Raw genomic sequence first — 16119 nt, forward strand, 5'->3', positions numbered from 1 at the left:
TACTCATTTTTGAACCTGCTGATATAATCTGCCTCCACAAGCTCCTGGGGAAGCCAGGAGGCTCACTACCCACTGTATTAAAAAGCCAAACACTTTCACGTGTTTTAATCTGATTTATTAGTGTCAATAAGTGCCCTCTAACTTTAGTACTGCTGGATTTGTTGAATAGTATTTCTGCATTCACCTTATCTACCCACTTCATGAATTTGCAAACCTTAATTATATCCTGCCATTTCTCCTCTCCAAATTTAAGAGTCATGGTCTTTTTAATCTGTCCTTAAAACACATCCATTCCATTCCTTTTAAAAAAAGTGCAACCAAAATGGTTAACTCCACTATACCCCACTGTAGTTCTCAGCAACTGTAGTTTCCAGGGCTGCTGAGAGTGCACCATACTTATCTGATACTCTTGCCATACCTCTAGCCTTCCTTACACTTAAGAGAAATACCTGCTGCCAACAGAAGGCATCACTGATGAGAAAAAACAAAACAGTACTTGTTACGGCTTGATTTGGCCTAGGAAATGCAAGGTTCAGCTCAATTCTGCAATTTAACAAAGGCAAGTTCCGAAAGTGAGTTGTTCTGCAGAACATTTGCAGTTAAATGTGCCCAACTTTGGTTCAGATTTCTCAGCATAGAAAAACCCCATGTGTTCTTCTGCGCCTAAATTACAAGGAGCCCATACCACTTAGAACAGTCTATTCTCTGGGATGCTTAGGTAGAGACGAACAACAAAAAAGCGTGTGCGGACCCAAGAACTTTATATTTGTAATATTCTTTGGAACAAAGCAACTCAGAAACAAGAAAAATACTCACCAGTCCACACATACTTCTGCAAATAAAATAAATAACATCTACACACAAAAAGCTCAAATTGGAAGTTTTAAATAGTAATAAGAAGTTTCACCATATTGTTTTCCTATAGCAAAGGCATCCTTACCAGCTGAATCTTCCCACAGCCTCTCAATACAGACTATGTGAGGTTGCAAGTTGGCTTCAGCAGGCTCCACGTACACATAATCTCCTACATGATACATGCTGTTCTTGAAGCTGCAATCCTGGCTGTAGGTCCGGTGCAAGCTTGACAGCCCAGCTGATCCAGAAGAATCTTCACTCTTTTCAGCTTCTTATTTCAAGAAGGGAAAAACAGATGTTAGTAATGCCACATTTCCACGAGATTGCTGATATGAATGCCCTCACCCTTTGCTGAGTGCAGAAGTGCCACATGATACCTGATGCGTCCCTCTGTCACCGACTTCCAGCATGATGGAAGGGTTTAAGCATATTTTGTGCTGCTAGCCTTTCTGCTACTGGTGCTGCTGAAGGTTGGGTTTCCCTTCTTCAGTTTAATTTCATCTAGTCCTCCCAGTGAGTGAAGAGGAACTCAATGACAGCATTGAGCTCAGAAGCCTTCAGAAAGGCACATTTTGCTCTCTTTGGGATTTTTGGCTCTCAAAGGAAGACTGAAAAAGGGCATCACAGTTGTTGTCCCCTTATAATCCTGAGCCTGTTTGGAGCAACCAGACTTTACTGCTGCTGACATTAGTGCTATGTGGGAAGATGAACATGTTAGAAAGACAATTCAAGGACAAAGAGCTAACAGCTCTGCTCCCATCTGTGGAAAGGAGCAATTAGAAAGGTTTATTCATTCCCCTAGACATGCTCCACAATGATTATATGGACAGTAACAGCCAGGAACTGTGAAACACAAAGGACCTTCACAGTAGGTTTCTTGCCCTACAAAATAGTGCAAGCCCATTCCTCTTCACACTCACAGCAGCCAAGTAAGACATGCAAAAGGCTTACTTAAATACCATTTCTTTAGCGGTGTTAAGAGCATGATCACAGACAACACCATCAGCACATCAAGAAACCAGTATTTGTCAAAAAGGAAACAACTAAAAGGTCAATTAGGACAGTCATTGCTAAGTTTATTATCAGCAGAAAGCTATAGTAAAAAACGTTTGTTTTCTTTTATAATATCCTTGAAATAAGACTACCGATACCTCAATGTATTCTGATTAAAGAGTTTACATGATGTTAGTATCTACCTACATCTCTTTCTTAAAGCCATCTGGAACGGCTGATAAGGATCAAAATAAATCAAATCTCTCATAACTTTAAAATACAAGACCCTTGGTGGACAACCGGACTATTAAGGTCCTTTCAGTAGGCGATGCTGCAGCAACAGCAGAGCACACATCATATGCACATGTATGTTTTTCAATTAATACATTTAAAATTAATTAAAAGAAAGTAGCTACCTCTCTTCTCCTCCTCTCTTTTGAGCTTATCCTCCTCTATTTCTTTGGGCAGCTTTTCCTTCTTTTCCTTTTCTACATCGTTGTGAAGATGCTTGGTGGTATAGCTGAGAGCGGGTGACAGAAGAATCTCTCCGTTCTTACAAAGTTCATCTCGAATTTTAATAAAAAACTGCTGAAGTTCGACCGCATCCTCGTAAATCTCCGAATCAGTCCTGTACAAAAATACATACAAGGGCAGAAACATAGTTTGTGCAGAGTCAAACAGGATCCTAAACACATACCCATCAATTGCCACACTTAGTGATAAAACTAACGCTTCACTGTACCAATAGATTTCTGTGCTTACTCATAACAAGCAGCAGCAGACACTGGCAAGTCATGTTCCACCTACTACTCTGCAGTTTGTATTATAGTTTACCTAAAACAGTATTTTTGGATACACCAGTCCCGAAATACCAGAAAAATCAAAGGTACCTGGTTGCGACCAAAACTACTTGCCACTGAACCTCTACAATCTGTTAACTTCTGAAAACTTAAGTAATAACATTATTATTAACAAACCTGACTTATTTTAATTACCCATACTCCTGCTGGTAGATGTTTTAATATCATTTTTTTACCTCCTCTCCTTCAGAGTCAAGATCTCACCTGCACACCCCCAAGTACTCTACCTAATTCAAGTAAAACACTGCAAGAAGTTGCAAGTGTTCATAGTTTTTGCACAATATTACCATAATTCATACAACTGTGATTGCTCCAAAAAAGTAATCCACTAGTCAAGCAGTTAACAAACAGCTCCTCCTCTTCGTTTTTTCAATTTGAAAGTTAGCCTGGTTTTCATGAGGCGTGCCTTTCGAAGATTAACATCCAAATTATCTCATGGCAGAAACCTAACTTTTTCCTTGTTTTTAAACAAAAGCATACCTGATAGAAGACCTGATAGAGCTTCTGAGATTTAGTTTTCTAAACACCCATACCAAGGAAAGCAATCACCTTAAAAAAAACCTTCAGCCTTTGTCTAACATTAACATGCAAAACTCATGTGGTAAGACGAAGGATACCTGAAAAATATGGCTTCGCTCACCTGTTCATTCTCCTTGCCCTCTCCAGTACCTCGAACATATTCTCCTGGAACAAGTCCAATCTTCTATAGCGATTATTTTCAACATTTTTTCGGATAATATCAAAAGTCAGAGGAGGTTTATTTGGGAAGTTGGGATCAACAGCAGGAATCTCAGCTAAGGAGTCGCTGTAGCATCTGCCCTCATCATCCTGGTGGCTCATAACAGATACAAAAAGGTTATGGATAAGTTCCTGAATTAGCAAAGTGACATTGGGCACATGAGAATCCTCATCTCCTTCTATTTCTCTCCGAGTTTCAAGCAAAACTTTATGCAAGACCAGAGCATCTTTATAAATCAAAGATTCTGGCTCGTTATATGTGCAAGCGTTATTGAACATCATCACAAAGTCCTCTACCATGGAATCAATATCCTGGTATTTATTTGCCATCATATGACTTCTGATCTTTTCCATGTCAACGGGCTTTTTAATGGTTACATAATAGTCAGGAAGTTCAGAGCGAGACGGCAGCCTCAAGAAGATGGCGCTCAGTCGCCTGCCTCGTTTATCCGTGTAGTTTTTAACTGCTTCATACACCTCATTCAATTTCTGTTGCATTGGAGTCATGTATTTTGATTTTTTAGGAGAAATGCCACTTTTTCTACCTAAGCAGTCAAAAAGGGAAAAAAAAAACCATTACAAAAACAGAGCTTGCACACTTCTTTGTCCATCTCCTTTCCCCTGGAGAATTGCTTATTGAAGAACCACTTTATGGTATGAGCAGAAGAGCACAACATGGAACCCATTCCAAGTTGCAGCTTCCTTTATTTTTCAAAATTGTATGAATATTTTTTTTTAATGTTATTTTTCGCAAACACAGAATCATAAGTTCTTATGTGGTCCACCTGGTGAAGGTCTCTTCAGACTTAAGCATGGAAAACATCTTTTCCTACCTAATGTTATGAATAACTCCTCTCAATTCCATTTGGTCTTACTAGCTCTACGTGAATTTCTCTCTACAGCCATTAAAAATTCAGTCATCAAAGGGGTTTTGCTATCACTAAAATTAAGCATTCTAAATATTATCAGGTTCCTTTATGACAGGTTTATGCCAAATTAGAGCATTTTACATGGGTAACATGTAAAATAAGGCCTCCCATGGGATTGTCAATCAGATTAGCTTTTTGATTAATTCAGGATCTCTGTTACTGTACTGCATAGTCTCTGTGAATTTTCTACTACCTATACTTTCCCTAAGAGCTGCACACTTCTATTGCAAGAAGGTTGTGTGCAGTTATTTTCTTTAAGCCTTTCTGTGCAATTTTAACCTTCCCAGTTTGCTAAGTTCTGAACACAGATTAAGGGGACATAAGATTTGAGTAGTAGCAAATCTAGTTTTTATGGGCAACAGGTCTAGGAACAGACATTGTTGGAAATTTTGCTTCTGTGTTTTTCATGGCTTTCAATCATTTTCCAAATAAAGTTCATGTTTCTTTTATCATCCTGTGGAAATCCCAGACATTTGACCAGGGAAATTAAGAGCTCTACTCAGTTTGAGAAGCACCTTACTTGTAAACAATCCCAGTAGCACACATTAAGTGTCCTAATGAAGTGTTACTGAGCACATAATGCAGCATCTAACATTTGAATAACACCACATGACTAAACACCAGTCATTCCAACCATTCCTAAGTTTTTCTTCTTCATTCTAAGTTACTTTTCTTAGAAAACGCTATATGCAACAACTAAATTCTATTATATGCACATATAAACACACCATTGCTGTCATGATTTTGAAAATACAATTCTACTTCGCATGTCAGTGTAAATTTGCAAGTCAAGTCTTTTATTCTAAAAGGAAGATCTGTTAATCTGTATTGTTGGGTTTTCAGAAGTGTTGAAATGAGATATAGCAATGTACGAGGTTGCCTTACTGAGCTTTAGTTTAGGGGATGCAACATCATCATCTTCAGCTAGGGGTCCCAGTTCTTTCCTTTTTTCTTTAAGGATCTTTTCCAGCATATGGGCATCGTTGTATACCTATTAATCAGTAAAGTAATCAAAAAACAAAACAAAACAAGGTTTACTGTTTAGACTAGTTTAGAACTAGCCCCCAAGAAACATTTAAATGTTAGTTTGAAAAAGCTGAATGCAAAACCAAGTACTTGATTAAAAAGAAGAGCTTATTTCTCAAATGTACACCTTTAGTAGACAGGTAAGCAAAACTGATGAACACCATCTAAATCAGGGAGACATAAATCTTGAATAAATTATCCAATTAAGCTGCATTTCTATTTCAAAGTCTACAAAACAGCAAGGTGCAGGTGTCTTATCAACTTCCTCATCAAACCATTCTGCTGAGCAATGGAAGATCTCTTGAACTATTGTGATTCCATCAAGGTACACAGGACTAGAACAGTCCTCCTGGGTCTTCAAATCCAACCCTGGCGAACCCAACCTCATCATAAAGTCTTGTACAGTAGCTGAGCAAGTTCCTCATTAGAAATAGCTGGAGGTTTCTTACCACCACTCTGTTCCACAACATCATGCTTGCTGGCTGAGAAACATCACCATATAGAAACACCCTACAACATATTTGTAAGTGAAAAGCATATTCCTTTCAGACTCCTTTTGCTAGACTAAACAAGTCAGGTCTTCTAGTCTGATATCCCACACTCTCCACTTCCACGAAAACAAAGCTGGTTTCTTTCCAGCTAACACATCCCTTCTCAGAGGCTCTGAGCTCCAAATCACACGCTGATGATCGTTCACTGTGCAAATACCTTCACATGATTAACTGTGGACGAATAATGAGAATTTAGTAACCAGCTTCTTTTTTCAAAACATACTTGGAAACAGTCAGCTGACATTCTTTGTAGTGGAGGAACAAGTTTAGATAACAGGAAATAAGTCTAACCTTTGCAAAGGAGCGTGTTGCATTTCATATTTATACAACTATAGACAAAGACAGAATTTAGAACACCAGCAGAAAGAAAAGTCACATTTCTATTTTAGTTCAATAAACAATTATCATAAATAATGTGAGTAATAGTCAAAGCTAAACCATCTTAACGTAACTTATATGTCTGCAAAGAAGCAGAGAGGTAAGTGTGACTGCAGAATCAAAACACTACCTGGGAGCCTTCCTCATTATAATGCCTTGCATTTCGGAACATGAGCTTCATGTCTTCAATCATGGCTTCTTCCCCTGCGTACTTATCATTGCGGATGTTGTGTTCTATCATTTTCAAGTCCATTGGCTCCAAGATAATTTTATAATAGTCCGGATAGTCCTTTTTGGATGGCTTAACCATAAACAGATCACAGAGCCGTCTGCCTGTGCCTGGTTCTCGAGCTTCCAGAACTGCATTGTATAAGATCTTCATTCGTTGCTTTCGTATATTCTTTTTACTGTTAGGTTAAGAAGAACAAAAAGGAAAAGATTAAATGTCAGGGGCTCTTTTCCCCACTTCCAACTCTAATATCAAAATGACATTATCCTCCACCATGAGAAAACAACCATAACCACCTAAACACACAGAGAAGTTGTTCAACATTAAGACAGTGTACTAGAAACATAGGTCCATTTGCAAATAATGACAGCATCATAACCAGCAGTCTGCTAAATAAACAGGAAATCAACCTTAAGATACGATTTTTCTCTCATTCAACTTAAGTGTTCTACAGAATAAAACAAACAACTAGTTTTCAAAAGTGCAAAGGTCAAAAGGAGCTCTAAGCACTTTCCAGCCGCAGAGAAAACAGATCAGTCAGGACATGTATCTTCCATAGGTTAAAAACTTTTTTCTGCATTACCTTCACTGATGGAAACTGTTAGTTAGCGGTTCACACTAGCAGATGAGCAATGCCAGAACACAGACATGCTTCCAAATTCCACATTTTAACATGTTCCAGGTTTTAAGATTTAGTTCAATGAAAGTAGGTGAAGTAAAACCAAAGCAGGAATAATAAAAGGCTTGTCAATACTCAAGATTCAGGTTACGCATTTGATACTTAAAAGGGGACATTCAAACAACTTTCTTCTGTGTCACTATTATTTTCCCAATGGGATGAATTTTGCCTGAGTTATTAGCTTCCTTTTTCAGTAACATTTTGGAATTCCTCTCAGTGCTTCACTTCTGCTATTAGCAGCATTTACAATCTTCTTTTACTTCCTATCATTCAACAAGTGAAACTGGTAACAAGTATTGAACTGACAACACCAAAAGCATTTTCAGGTTCTCTTCAGGCATGAAGAAAATAAAATCATTTTGATTTCCCTTACCTATGAACACAACTTTTTCTCTTTTACTGTTCTTAGATGACAAATCCTGACAGATTTTTTCTTCTAAGCATTTCAGTATTCTCTTGCACAAGGTGATCAAAAGCAACATAGGGTTAAAAGAACACTGATGACAGTTTGACTTGCTTGATCAGGTTAGTAGTTCTCTCTGAATCTGAAGATCGCAAAACTAGCAATTTTTGCAATTTGTTCCTTCCCGATCTTCATTTGATACTGTGGTCTGTCTTACCATTCCGCTTCTTCTCTTCTGCCTAGCATCCCTAGACTGTACCACCTCCTAAATCCATGTTAACATTTTCTCTCTGAAGATCTTTTTATGAGTGTACATTGTTGCACTTACTTGACTGCTCTTAAATGAATCCTTGTGGATGCACTATTTCATTCCCTTCCTCCCCCCACAACTGCTGTCACTTTAACAAAACAAAGAACTAAAAATACAAGCAGCTGAAGGTCATAAGCAACACCAAAGAAAGATGCTGAATTACAGTTTTACACTGGCAGTTGCTACTATTGCAATAATATTATCAGAAGTTGAAACTTACTTCAAATGATACCATGAGGCAGACTAGAGAAACTATCACTTGCAGTGAAATACATCACTAATATTAATTACACAACAGCTATCACTGTTAAAGAACACTTCCCATAAACCATCATTATTGCTCACTGAAAGAGTATATTTTAAATCACTGTGAATTTTGTTTACATTACAGTATCCAGAATAATCAAGCTATTATACTCAGTTTATCTATTTGTCAAATACCCTCTTCGGCCCAGCCGCTGACGGGTAAGTAACCGAAGAGTGCAAATTCAGAAGGGAGAGAGTGGCAGTCCTCTAATATTAACGATGAAAACTCCTCAAGCAGAGTTCAGGTCATAGAAAATGAAAATATTTATGCCAGGAGACTTCACCAAATAAAAATATTTATAGAATAATACTATAAACTTTCAAAAAATTTATTCAACTACAGTGTTAACTTTAATTATATTCTGAAATTGCTACCCGAACTACATAAATAGTCATGTATCGGAGAAGTATAGAAAAGAAGCAATAATTGCTAAAAACCTGTGAAGACAGTCCACACACCAGGCTAAAAAAAAAAAAACCACAAATAAAAATCCTGAAATCCACTGACAAAATTACCTAATTCAGTGCAACTACAGTGTCCATGCCACTTACTGAACCGATGTTAACAATTGCCAACTAATAGGCAAAAAAGGAAAATAAAGTCAGCAAATAGTTTTGAATTAATTAGAACCAACACTTAATGAGGTTAAGTTTCAGAACTACAAATCCTTACACCAATGCTGAAAACCATAGCTTAATATTCTCTTTAACAAATAAAAGATGTAGCAATGTCATAGTCTGCAGGAGCTACAGAAGTGCATACCTTTTCCTTTTTGAGCTTCCAGTATCAGATGTAGCAGAAGAAATCATACTGTCCCCATCCTCAATGTCGTCTCTCCTGGCAAGCTCCTTCTTCTTTGCCTGAAAAGAAGAAGAAATCCCTGAAGCCAAACTCACTGCTGGACATTTCCAGAACAATATTAAACATCAGAACAGATCAGACGCACAAAGAAAGATGCAACTACGGGTTTTGAGACTAAACCACCATCAAAATATTTCCAGTGATTTATTTAATACAACTTGGCCGACATAAAATAGCAGTATAATTCTTTTTAACGGTCAGAAAAGTTTTTGAGGAATCAATTTGAAAACAATGCCACTTCAGACTGCAGCACTTAACTGGAACACTTCATGAAATCTGAAGTGTTTTAGCATCCTCCAATTACCTACAAACCCTAAAAAAACCCACATCATAAATTTTCTCACAACTTAATTGGGTTAAGAGTCATAGTAAGGAATAAAAGAGACCAAAAGAAATCACAGGAGGCAGCAGGTGTGCTGCAGAAAAATCACCCTATGATGGTCTTCATTCCCATACCTCTCCCTAAGCAAATACAGGTCTTAAAAATTATTTTGGAAAAATATTCATTAGGGAAATAAATTAATGTGTGAAGTTATATCCTTTTGATTGTTCTAATCCACATACCTGCATAACCTGCTGCATTTTCAGTACTCTCTTATAGATGGCAGAATTGGGAACGTTGTAGCGCTTGGCATTTTCAAACATCAAGTTCAGATCAGCCTCCAACTGATCTAAGGTTTCATATTCGTGGTTCTTCAGTTTGGTTCTGCAAAAGAGTGGAACACCTGACTGGTATTTCTCAAGTTACACATTGCAGAACAGTTCTTTAACATCTTCATTTTTACAATAAATCAACATCCAGAGAGCTCTAATTACAGGAACGTGTTTCCTTTTTCTGACGCTGCAGTAGCATCTTCCAAATGTAACTATATTAGGCAAACATATCTCCTCTTAAAGAATTATTTTAATAATTCTGAAAGCTGCCCCCTTGAAAGTTGTGCAGACTGAAGTCCTGTTTTCATATTTGGATGAGATGTGGCACAGATGAGGCAGAAGCACAACCTGCTGAGACTACTCCAGTACACCTGAAACCAGTACGCCAGTAACCCTGTGACGGGTTAGCTCCACGCAGCCACAAACACTGCCTTCCCTACACAACATCAATTCTACTCATCCTAGAGAGAAACAGAAGTGCCCAACACCTCTCATACTAATCCCCTCCAATTTTTGCCTTCTCTTAAAACCACCTGGTTGTTGATTGGTGCTACCCGTAGAAGTGCACTTCACGTGAAAATAGAATAGGACTAATGACAAGAAAAAGTCATTTTTCATATGCTAAACAGATGAATCAGTGCACTTAGTTTGCCAATAACTTAATGTGTTTTCTCATATTTCCTTGCACAAGCGGTGAAAGTTTTAGCCAACTTTTTTAAAGCTTCCAACACCTCACTAAACACAACAGAAAATAGTAATCTGCAACAACAAAAAAACGAAACCCTTATCACAACTGCAAAACACAGTCATCCTCCTTCACACCTCCTTCCTGACCCGCTCGCCTGTCACATCCACCGGTTACGCATCACGTTCAACTTGCTCACCACCTTTAAGCCTAGTCTGGTTTCTACAGCACCTAGCTGAATGTGAACCTGCCTTATGGAGCATAAGCACTACCACAAAATAAATATAATATAATATCTTTTGGTCCCAAACCTTACCCACCAATGAGACCTTGCAGCTGAACCAGCAAACAAAGAGTAACAACGTTCAACTTGTGTTAAACAGGACTCTTCACTGGTCAGCCAAGGATGAGGAAGTCATGGTTGAATTAAACGCGGCACAGAGCTGCAACTGCTATAAAAACTACTGAGAAGTGCACATGTGTCTATAAAGCTGTCGTGATGGAGATACATTTTGCAGGAAACAGCCAACTAACTGCATGTTGCCAGGATGGCAGCTGCATGCGCCTTACTGAAATGTAGTGTATTTCTTCTTAATTTCTTTCAGTTCTGAAGAACTGGTATGTCCTCAATGACTATGAGAAAAGGAAAAAACAATTTTAGACAAATATCCTAAATGTAAGATGCGGAGAAAATTACTTGTTGCCATTCTCATTTAAAACGAACCATTTTAGGTTCATGTACCTTTTTTAAGACTTTAAGACATCAGTATCTTGCAAACCTTTATGGATTATTTTTTAGATTCTTTTTAGTATTTCCAACTGAAGCAACCGATAATCAAAAAGTTTTCCTGTCAGCTTCACTCACTCTGCCATTCCAAACAAAGAAGAGTTACCAATATAATTTTAATTAGTAAAAAATACAAATAATAATAATAAAAAAACCAAACACACACCCCCTCCCCCAAAAGCAAGAGTTTGGGTACCAATTAAATTGCCACAAAGAATAGGCAAAGTCAGCTTCCATTTCTACCATGTAAAACTCCAGCCACAATTATTTGCATATGTTAAGAAATATGTGACTGGTATCAAAAAGGTCAAAAACAAAATAAAAAGCCTATTAAATTCAGGATTATTTTGCCCTAAACCACTAGCATATGATGCATACGCTTATAAATACTGAGGATGTAAACACTGACTCTACTTCATGCTGTTGCCACTGTCTGGTAACAAACACTACAGGTCACCTTACACCTTCTCCTGCTAATCTGAACACTCTCTGGCATAGAAAGCAAAATCTATAGAGTAAAATATATGTAATTAATTCTTGTAGTCCAACAAAAGTATTGACAAGCAATCACAGGACTTCAGCACACAAACACTTGTGTTACAAAAGCTAACACATCATTAAGAGAATACTCAAGAAAACATAGAATAGAAAGGCTTAAAAAACTTTCATCAAAAAATACAACTAATAAGCTCATATTTATCAAAAACACCAGAAGTGAGTTTTAATTTTTTCAAAACAGAATTATTTAAGAACATTCTAATTTGTCAAGGCACATAGGGTAATTAAGTGTGTAAACAAGCAGTAATTTCCTTGTTTACTGATGTTATTACAAATGTTTATAAAATATATTCAAACTTTCAAAGGATGAATGGAAAACAAAAATAATGTCTAAAGGCAATTCTGCATCTTAGAAAAACGTACCCAAGTCAGCTAAACTACTTTAGAGATTAACAACATAAAAAAATTCAAAAAGCAAGTCCTGTGTAGAAATCAATTAAGGAGCAGCACTGGAGAGAAATGTTGACCAACAGACTTTTTTCTCCCCTTTGATGTAGATGGCATCAGCATAATTTGTTTCCAAGTGACAACTCATACTGACAAATTTGCAGAATTAGGCTCTAACTAAGGATCTAATAAAGTGAAGACTACCACAACTGCCTTAGATTTGAATATTAAATACTTAAGACAAATGTCTAAAATGTCTTAATGCTTTTTACTGATAAAGACAAATGCTAGAGGACAAGGAATCATGCTTCAGAAATCATAACCACCAACCTGAGATAAAGTCTTCTCAAGATCTACTCTGCAGTTCACTCTCTTGCAAGTAAGCAAGTGTGCATGCAAACACCCGCTTTTCAACTCTTGGCTCAAATTTGCTTAAGTGTTAGTAGCACAGAGTTTATAAATATTCTCGTGCAACTCTGGCATGTTTGCTTTCTTCCAGAGACCTAAAACAAGCTTTGAGAGACTGGACAGCAGGAAGAATAAAAATTGTCAGAGTTTCTAGTCTTCCAATTAATTTAATCAATTAGAATTACAGAATTGCAAGTTCGTATTTTGATCGCTGCTGCATGAGGTCTGGGTTCAGCTTTCTGAAAGAGTAACCCAAAGGACTACACCTAAATTGAAGTACCACTTCTTCAATTCAAATTGCTTCTCCCTACTATCACTTTGTACTAGTCCTCTTTATTTGGAGTTGTTCTACACCCAGCTTAAAACTGCATTAATGTCAGCATAGGGGGGAGGGGGGAGGAAAAAAAAAAAGAAAGAAAGGAGGGGAAAAAAAAAAAAGAAAAAAGAAGCAATGCCCTGAAAGAATCACTGACGGTCTACGATTACACTGACTAAAAAACTCAACATCAATGACCATCCTTCTGAGATATTAAAGCCAATAGACAACTCTGTATTCTTATTACACATAAGTTCAGAATCTATGAAGTAACACTGTCAGCATGATACTATAAATCAAATTTACTTAGTAACATATCTTGATCCTGCACAATCAAATATTCTATGTTTAGGTGCCAGTTTTATCAAACTGAGAAAAGGGGGAATTTGTCATATCCTCTGAAGCAGAACAAATTCAAAGCAAGCTGCAGGCAGAACGAGCAAGGCAATAGTGTTTCCTAGGGAATATATCCTGCCTGCAACAATTTTCTTTTTACAAAAAGAGAATTCTAAATTGTTCCTGTATGATTTCATGATATGGTAAAAGAAACTGGTGACTCTTTGTATCAGCAGATCCCAAGCCACTTGACACTAACAAATCTGGGATTTGCTTTACCTATACTCCCAGAAACATGCAGACCCCAGAACACCACTATCACATGCTTCATCTAAAAATATACCACTTACTCTGCATACCCTTGGTACCCCAGACTAGCTTCATTTGTGTGTATTTAGGCAGTGACCTACGCACATTACAATGCAGCAGTCTAACCCTGAAGCACCAAAAAGCAGAAAAAGCATATGAAGTTGCTATTAGTCTTAAATATACCATTATATGTGCACTGATTCTCTACTCTCTCATGATCCTGTAGAAACAAAATCTTTAAGCTGATGGAGAAGGTGAGGAGGACCCCAGTAGCTCACAAGTGAAGAAAAGCAGCTTAATTATATCTTACTCCTTCAAATCTTAACGTAGAGCCAAAATGCAAAAGGAAACATTGTCTTAAAAAGAAAGGATGAGCTATCATCCAAACTATCTTACCAGGAAATAAAATCTTGCTTCTACCAGCATCTGTTCATCCACAACCAAATAAGCAAGGTGCAGCCCATTTGATTTTAAGCAAACAACTTACATTCACCGTTGAATTCATGAAAGGCCTAACAACAAAAGTAAAAATCAAGACTTAGCCCATATGGTTTGGAAAGATAGACAACTTCCAACCACGCATATGAAGAATGAAAAATGGACAGGCACAAAAGTAATCCTGGTCCAGTCTGCAAATAACCTCCTACCTCTTCAATGCACCTGCTGTCAGCAAACAATGGGATGATTAATTAAGAAGGTTATTGACAGAAGTACTTTGAACAGATTTAATTATTCTCAAACTCAGCAGAACTCAAGTACTGTGCCTTTTCTGGATTTACAGTATGAAATGCAGTTTCACAATAAATTTTAAAAAACCCCATCTCACCAAACTTGGAAGGAAAGAATTTTATAAACATCAATTTATTTTGCAAAGCAAGGCTAAAACTAACCGAATCCATGCTCTATTCAACAGCAAATCACTGCCAACATGCTACAAAATAAACTTTATACACCAGAAACCCGGAGAAATTTCTATGAAATGACTGATGGTGATACAATTGTACCTGAAAGCATGAGTAAAACTTGGAAGAATATCCTTTTAAACATAATGACCTTTGCAAAATGAGGAAAAAAAATAGTTTAAAAGGTAGGTTACAGTTTCGTAAGGTCACTAAGCCCAAAACAACACTGGCATGACATTTAATTTGGTCAAAATCAGAATAGTAATTAAAAAAACCATACAGTAAGCTGGCACTCAACTCCCTAAAAGGTCTACTGGAAACTCATCAGCCCTTCCAGGTGCAGTATCTGAAAGAACTGAAGAACAGCGAGATACTCTCTCCATATAATCAAAAGATCCATCTTATTAGTCACACACTACGCCTAAAAAATTCCAAGCAAAAAAAAAAAATAATTCAAACACATGGCTAAAAACAGTTATCATGTAACTTCTTTGCTCCTGTTCTGAAATTGTCAAGTCCAGAGGTTAGTCCAGCCTCTTTGGGGAAAAAACACTGTAGCAAAGAATGCATGCAATAAAGGCTTGTGACAAATGCCCTATTGAGGAATGAAATAATCTTTTTATGAAGTACATCCAGAACCTTGTTTACTTGAACCTGTGATTTTATCAAGGCCATACATACAATATGCACTGAAAGTACTTGCTAAGGTAGGAAAATTGGTTATATCTACAGAAGATAAAACTGTACAACATTCAACAAATATTAAATTATATTAAGTGAAAAAAGGAATGAAAGAACTGCTAAATCTCAGATAAAGTAAAAATCTACAAGGTATTTAAATATTACAGAATCATAATTTTCTCTGCAGAGAATATTTTCCCAATTGGCTCATTCATAAATTAAGCAAACTGTAACACAGTGTCGTATTATTTTTCCAAAGTTAATGTAATAATAAAATATTAATGTAATTTTTTTTTAATTAAGAACTTAATTTGTATTGGGCTTAAGCTGTTACTTAAAAAAAAAAAAAGAAAGGGTTCTCTAGAAACTATTCAGGCTTTAATCCATTATTTCTGGATTAATCTCCATTATTTCAAGGTAAGTTCCACTCCTTTATTTGCCATATTACTAGAAGTGGCTAAATTATAAGGCAAAATATGCTTAACCAGATCATATTTATCATAGAATCATAGAATCATTAAGGTTGGAAAAGACCTCTAAGATCATCGAGTCCAACCATCAACCCAACACACCATGCCCACTAAACCATGGCCCTAAGGGCCTCATCTCCACGTCTTTTAAATACCTCCAGGGATGGGGACTCAACCACGTCCCTGGGCAGCCTGTTCCAAGGCCTGACCACTCCTTCAGTAAAGAAATTTTTCCTAATGTCCAATCTAAACCTCCCTTGGCGCAACTTGAGGCCATTTCCTCTCGTCCTATCACTGGTTACTTGGGAGAAGAGACCAACCCCCACCTCACTACAACCTCCTTTCAGGTTGTAACAGTCCCAGCTCCCTCAGCTGCTCCTCAGAAGACTTGTGCTCCAGGCCCTTCACCAGCTTTGTTGCCCTTCTCTGGACACGCTCCAGGACCTCAATTCTTATAGTGAGGGGCCCAAAACTGAACACAGGATTCGAGGTGCAGCCTTACTATAA

The 16119-nt window shown here is 37.3% G+C and overlaps 1 protein-coding gene across 17 annotated transcripts in view; it reads right to left on the reverse strand.

The window, feature by feature from the left end:
- PBRM1 (polybromo 1) overlaps positions 1 to 16119 on the reverse strand; it is a 76939-nt gene that overhangs the window by 26162 nt on the left and 34658 nt on the right. For all 17 annotated transcript variants that reach the window (XM_075159193.1, XM_075159198.1, XM_075159197.1 and 14 more), the window contains 7 exons: positions 9684 to 9825; positions 9021 to 9118; positions 6461 to 6737; positions 5261 to 5366; positions 3349 to 3991; positions 2265 to 2476; positions 941 to 1126 (listed from right to left, as the gene is read on the reverse strand). In XM_075159193.1, coding sequence (XP_075015294.1) covers positions 941 to 1126; positions 2265 to 2476; positions 3349 to 3991; positions 5261 to 5366; positions 6461 to 6737; positions 9021 to 9118; positions 9684 to 9825 — 1664 coding nt within the window. The remainder of the gene's footprint in view (positions 1 to 940; positions 1127 to 2264; positions 2477 to 3348; positions 3992 to 5260; positions 5367 to 6460; positions 6738 to 9020; positions 9119 to 9683; positions 9826 to 16119) is intronic.

This window comes from Calonectris borealis, chromosome 10 (genome assembly GCF_964195595.1).
Source record: "Calonectris borealis chromosome 10, bCalBor7.hap1.2, whole genome shotgun sequence".
NCBI lineage: Eukaryota > Metazoa > Chordata > Aves > Procellariiformes > Procellariidae > Calonectris > Calonectris borealis.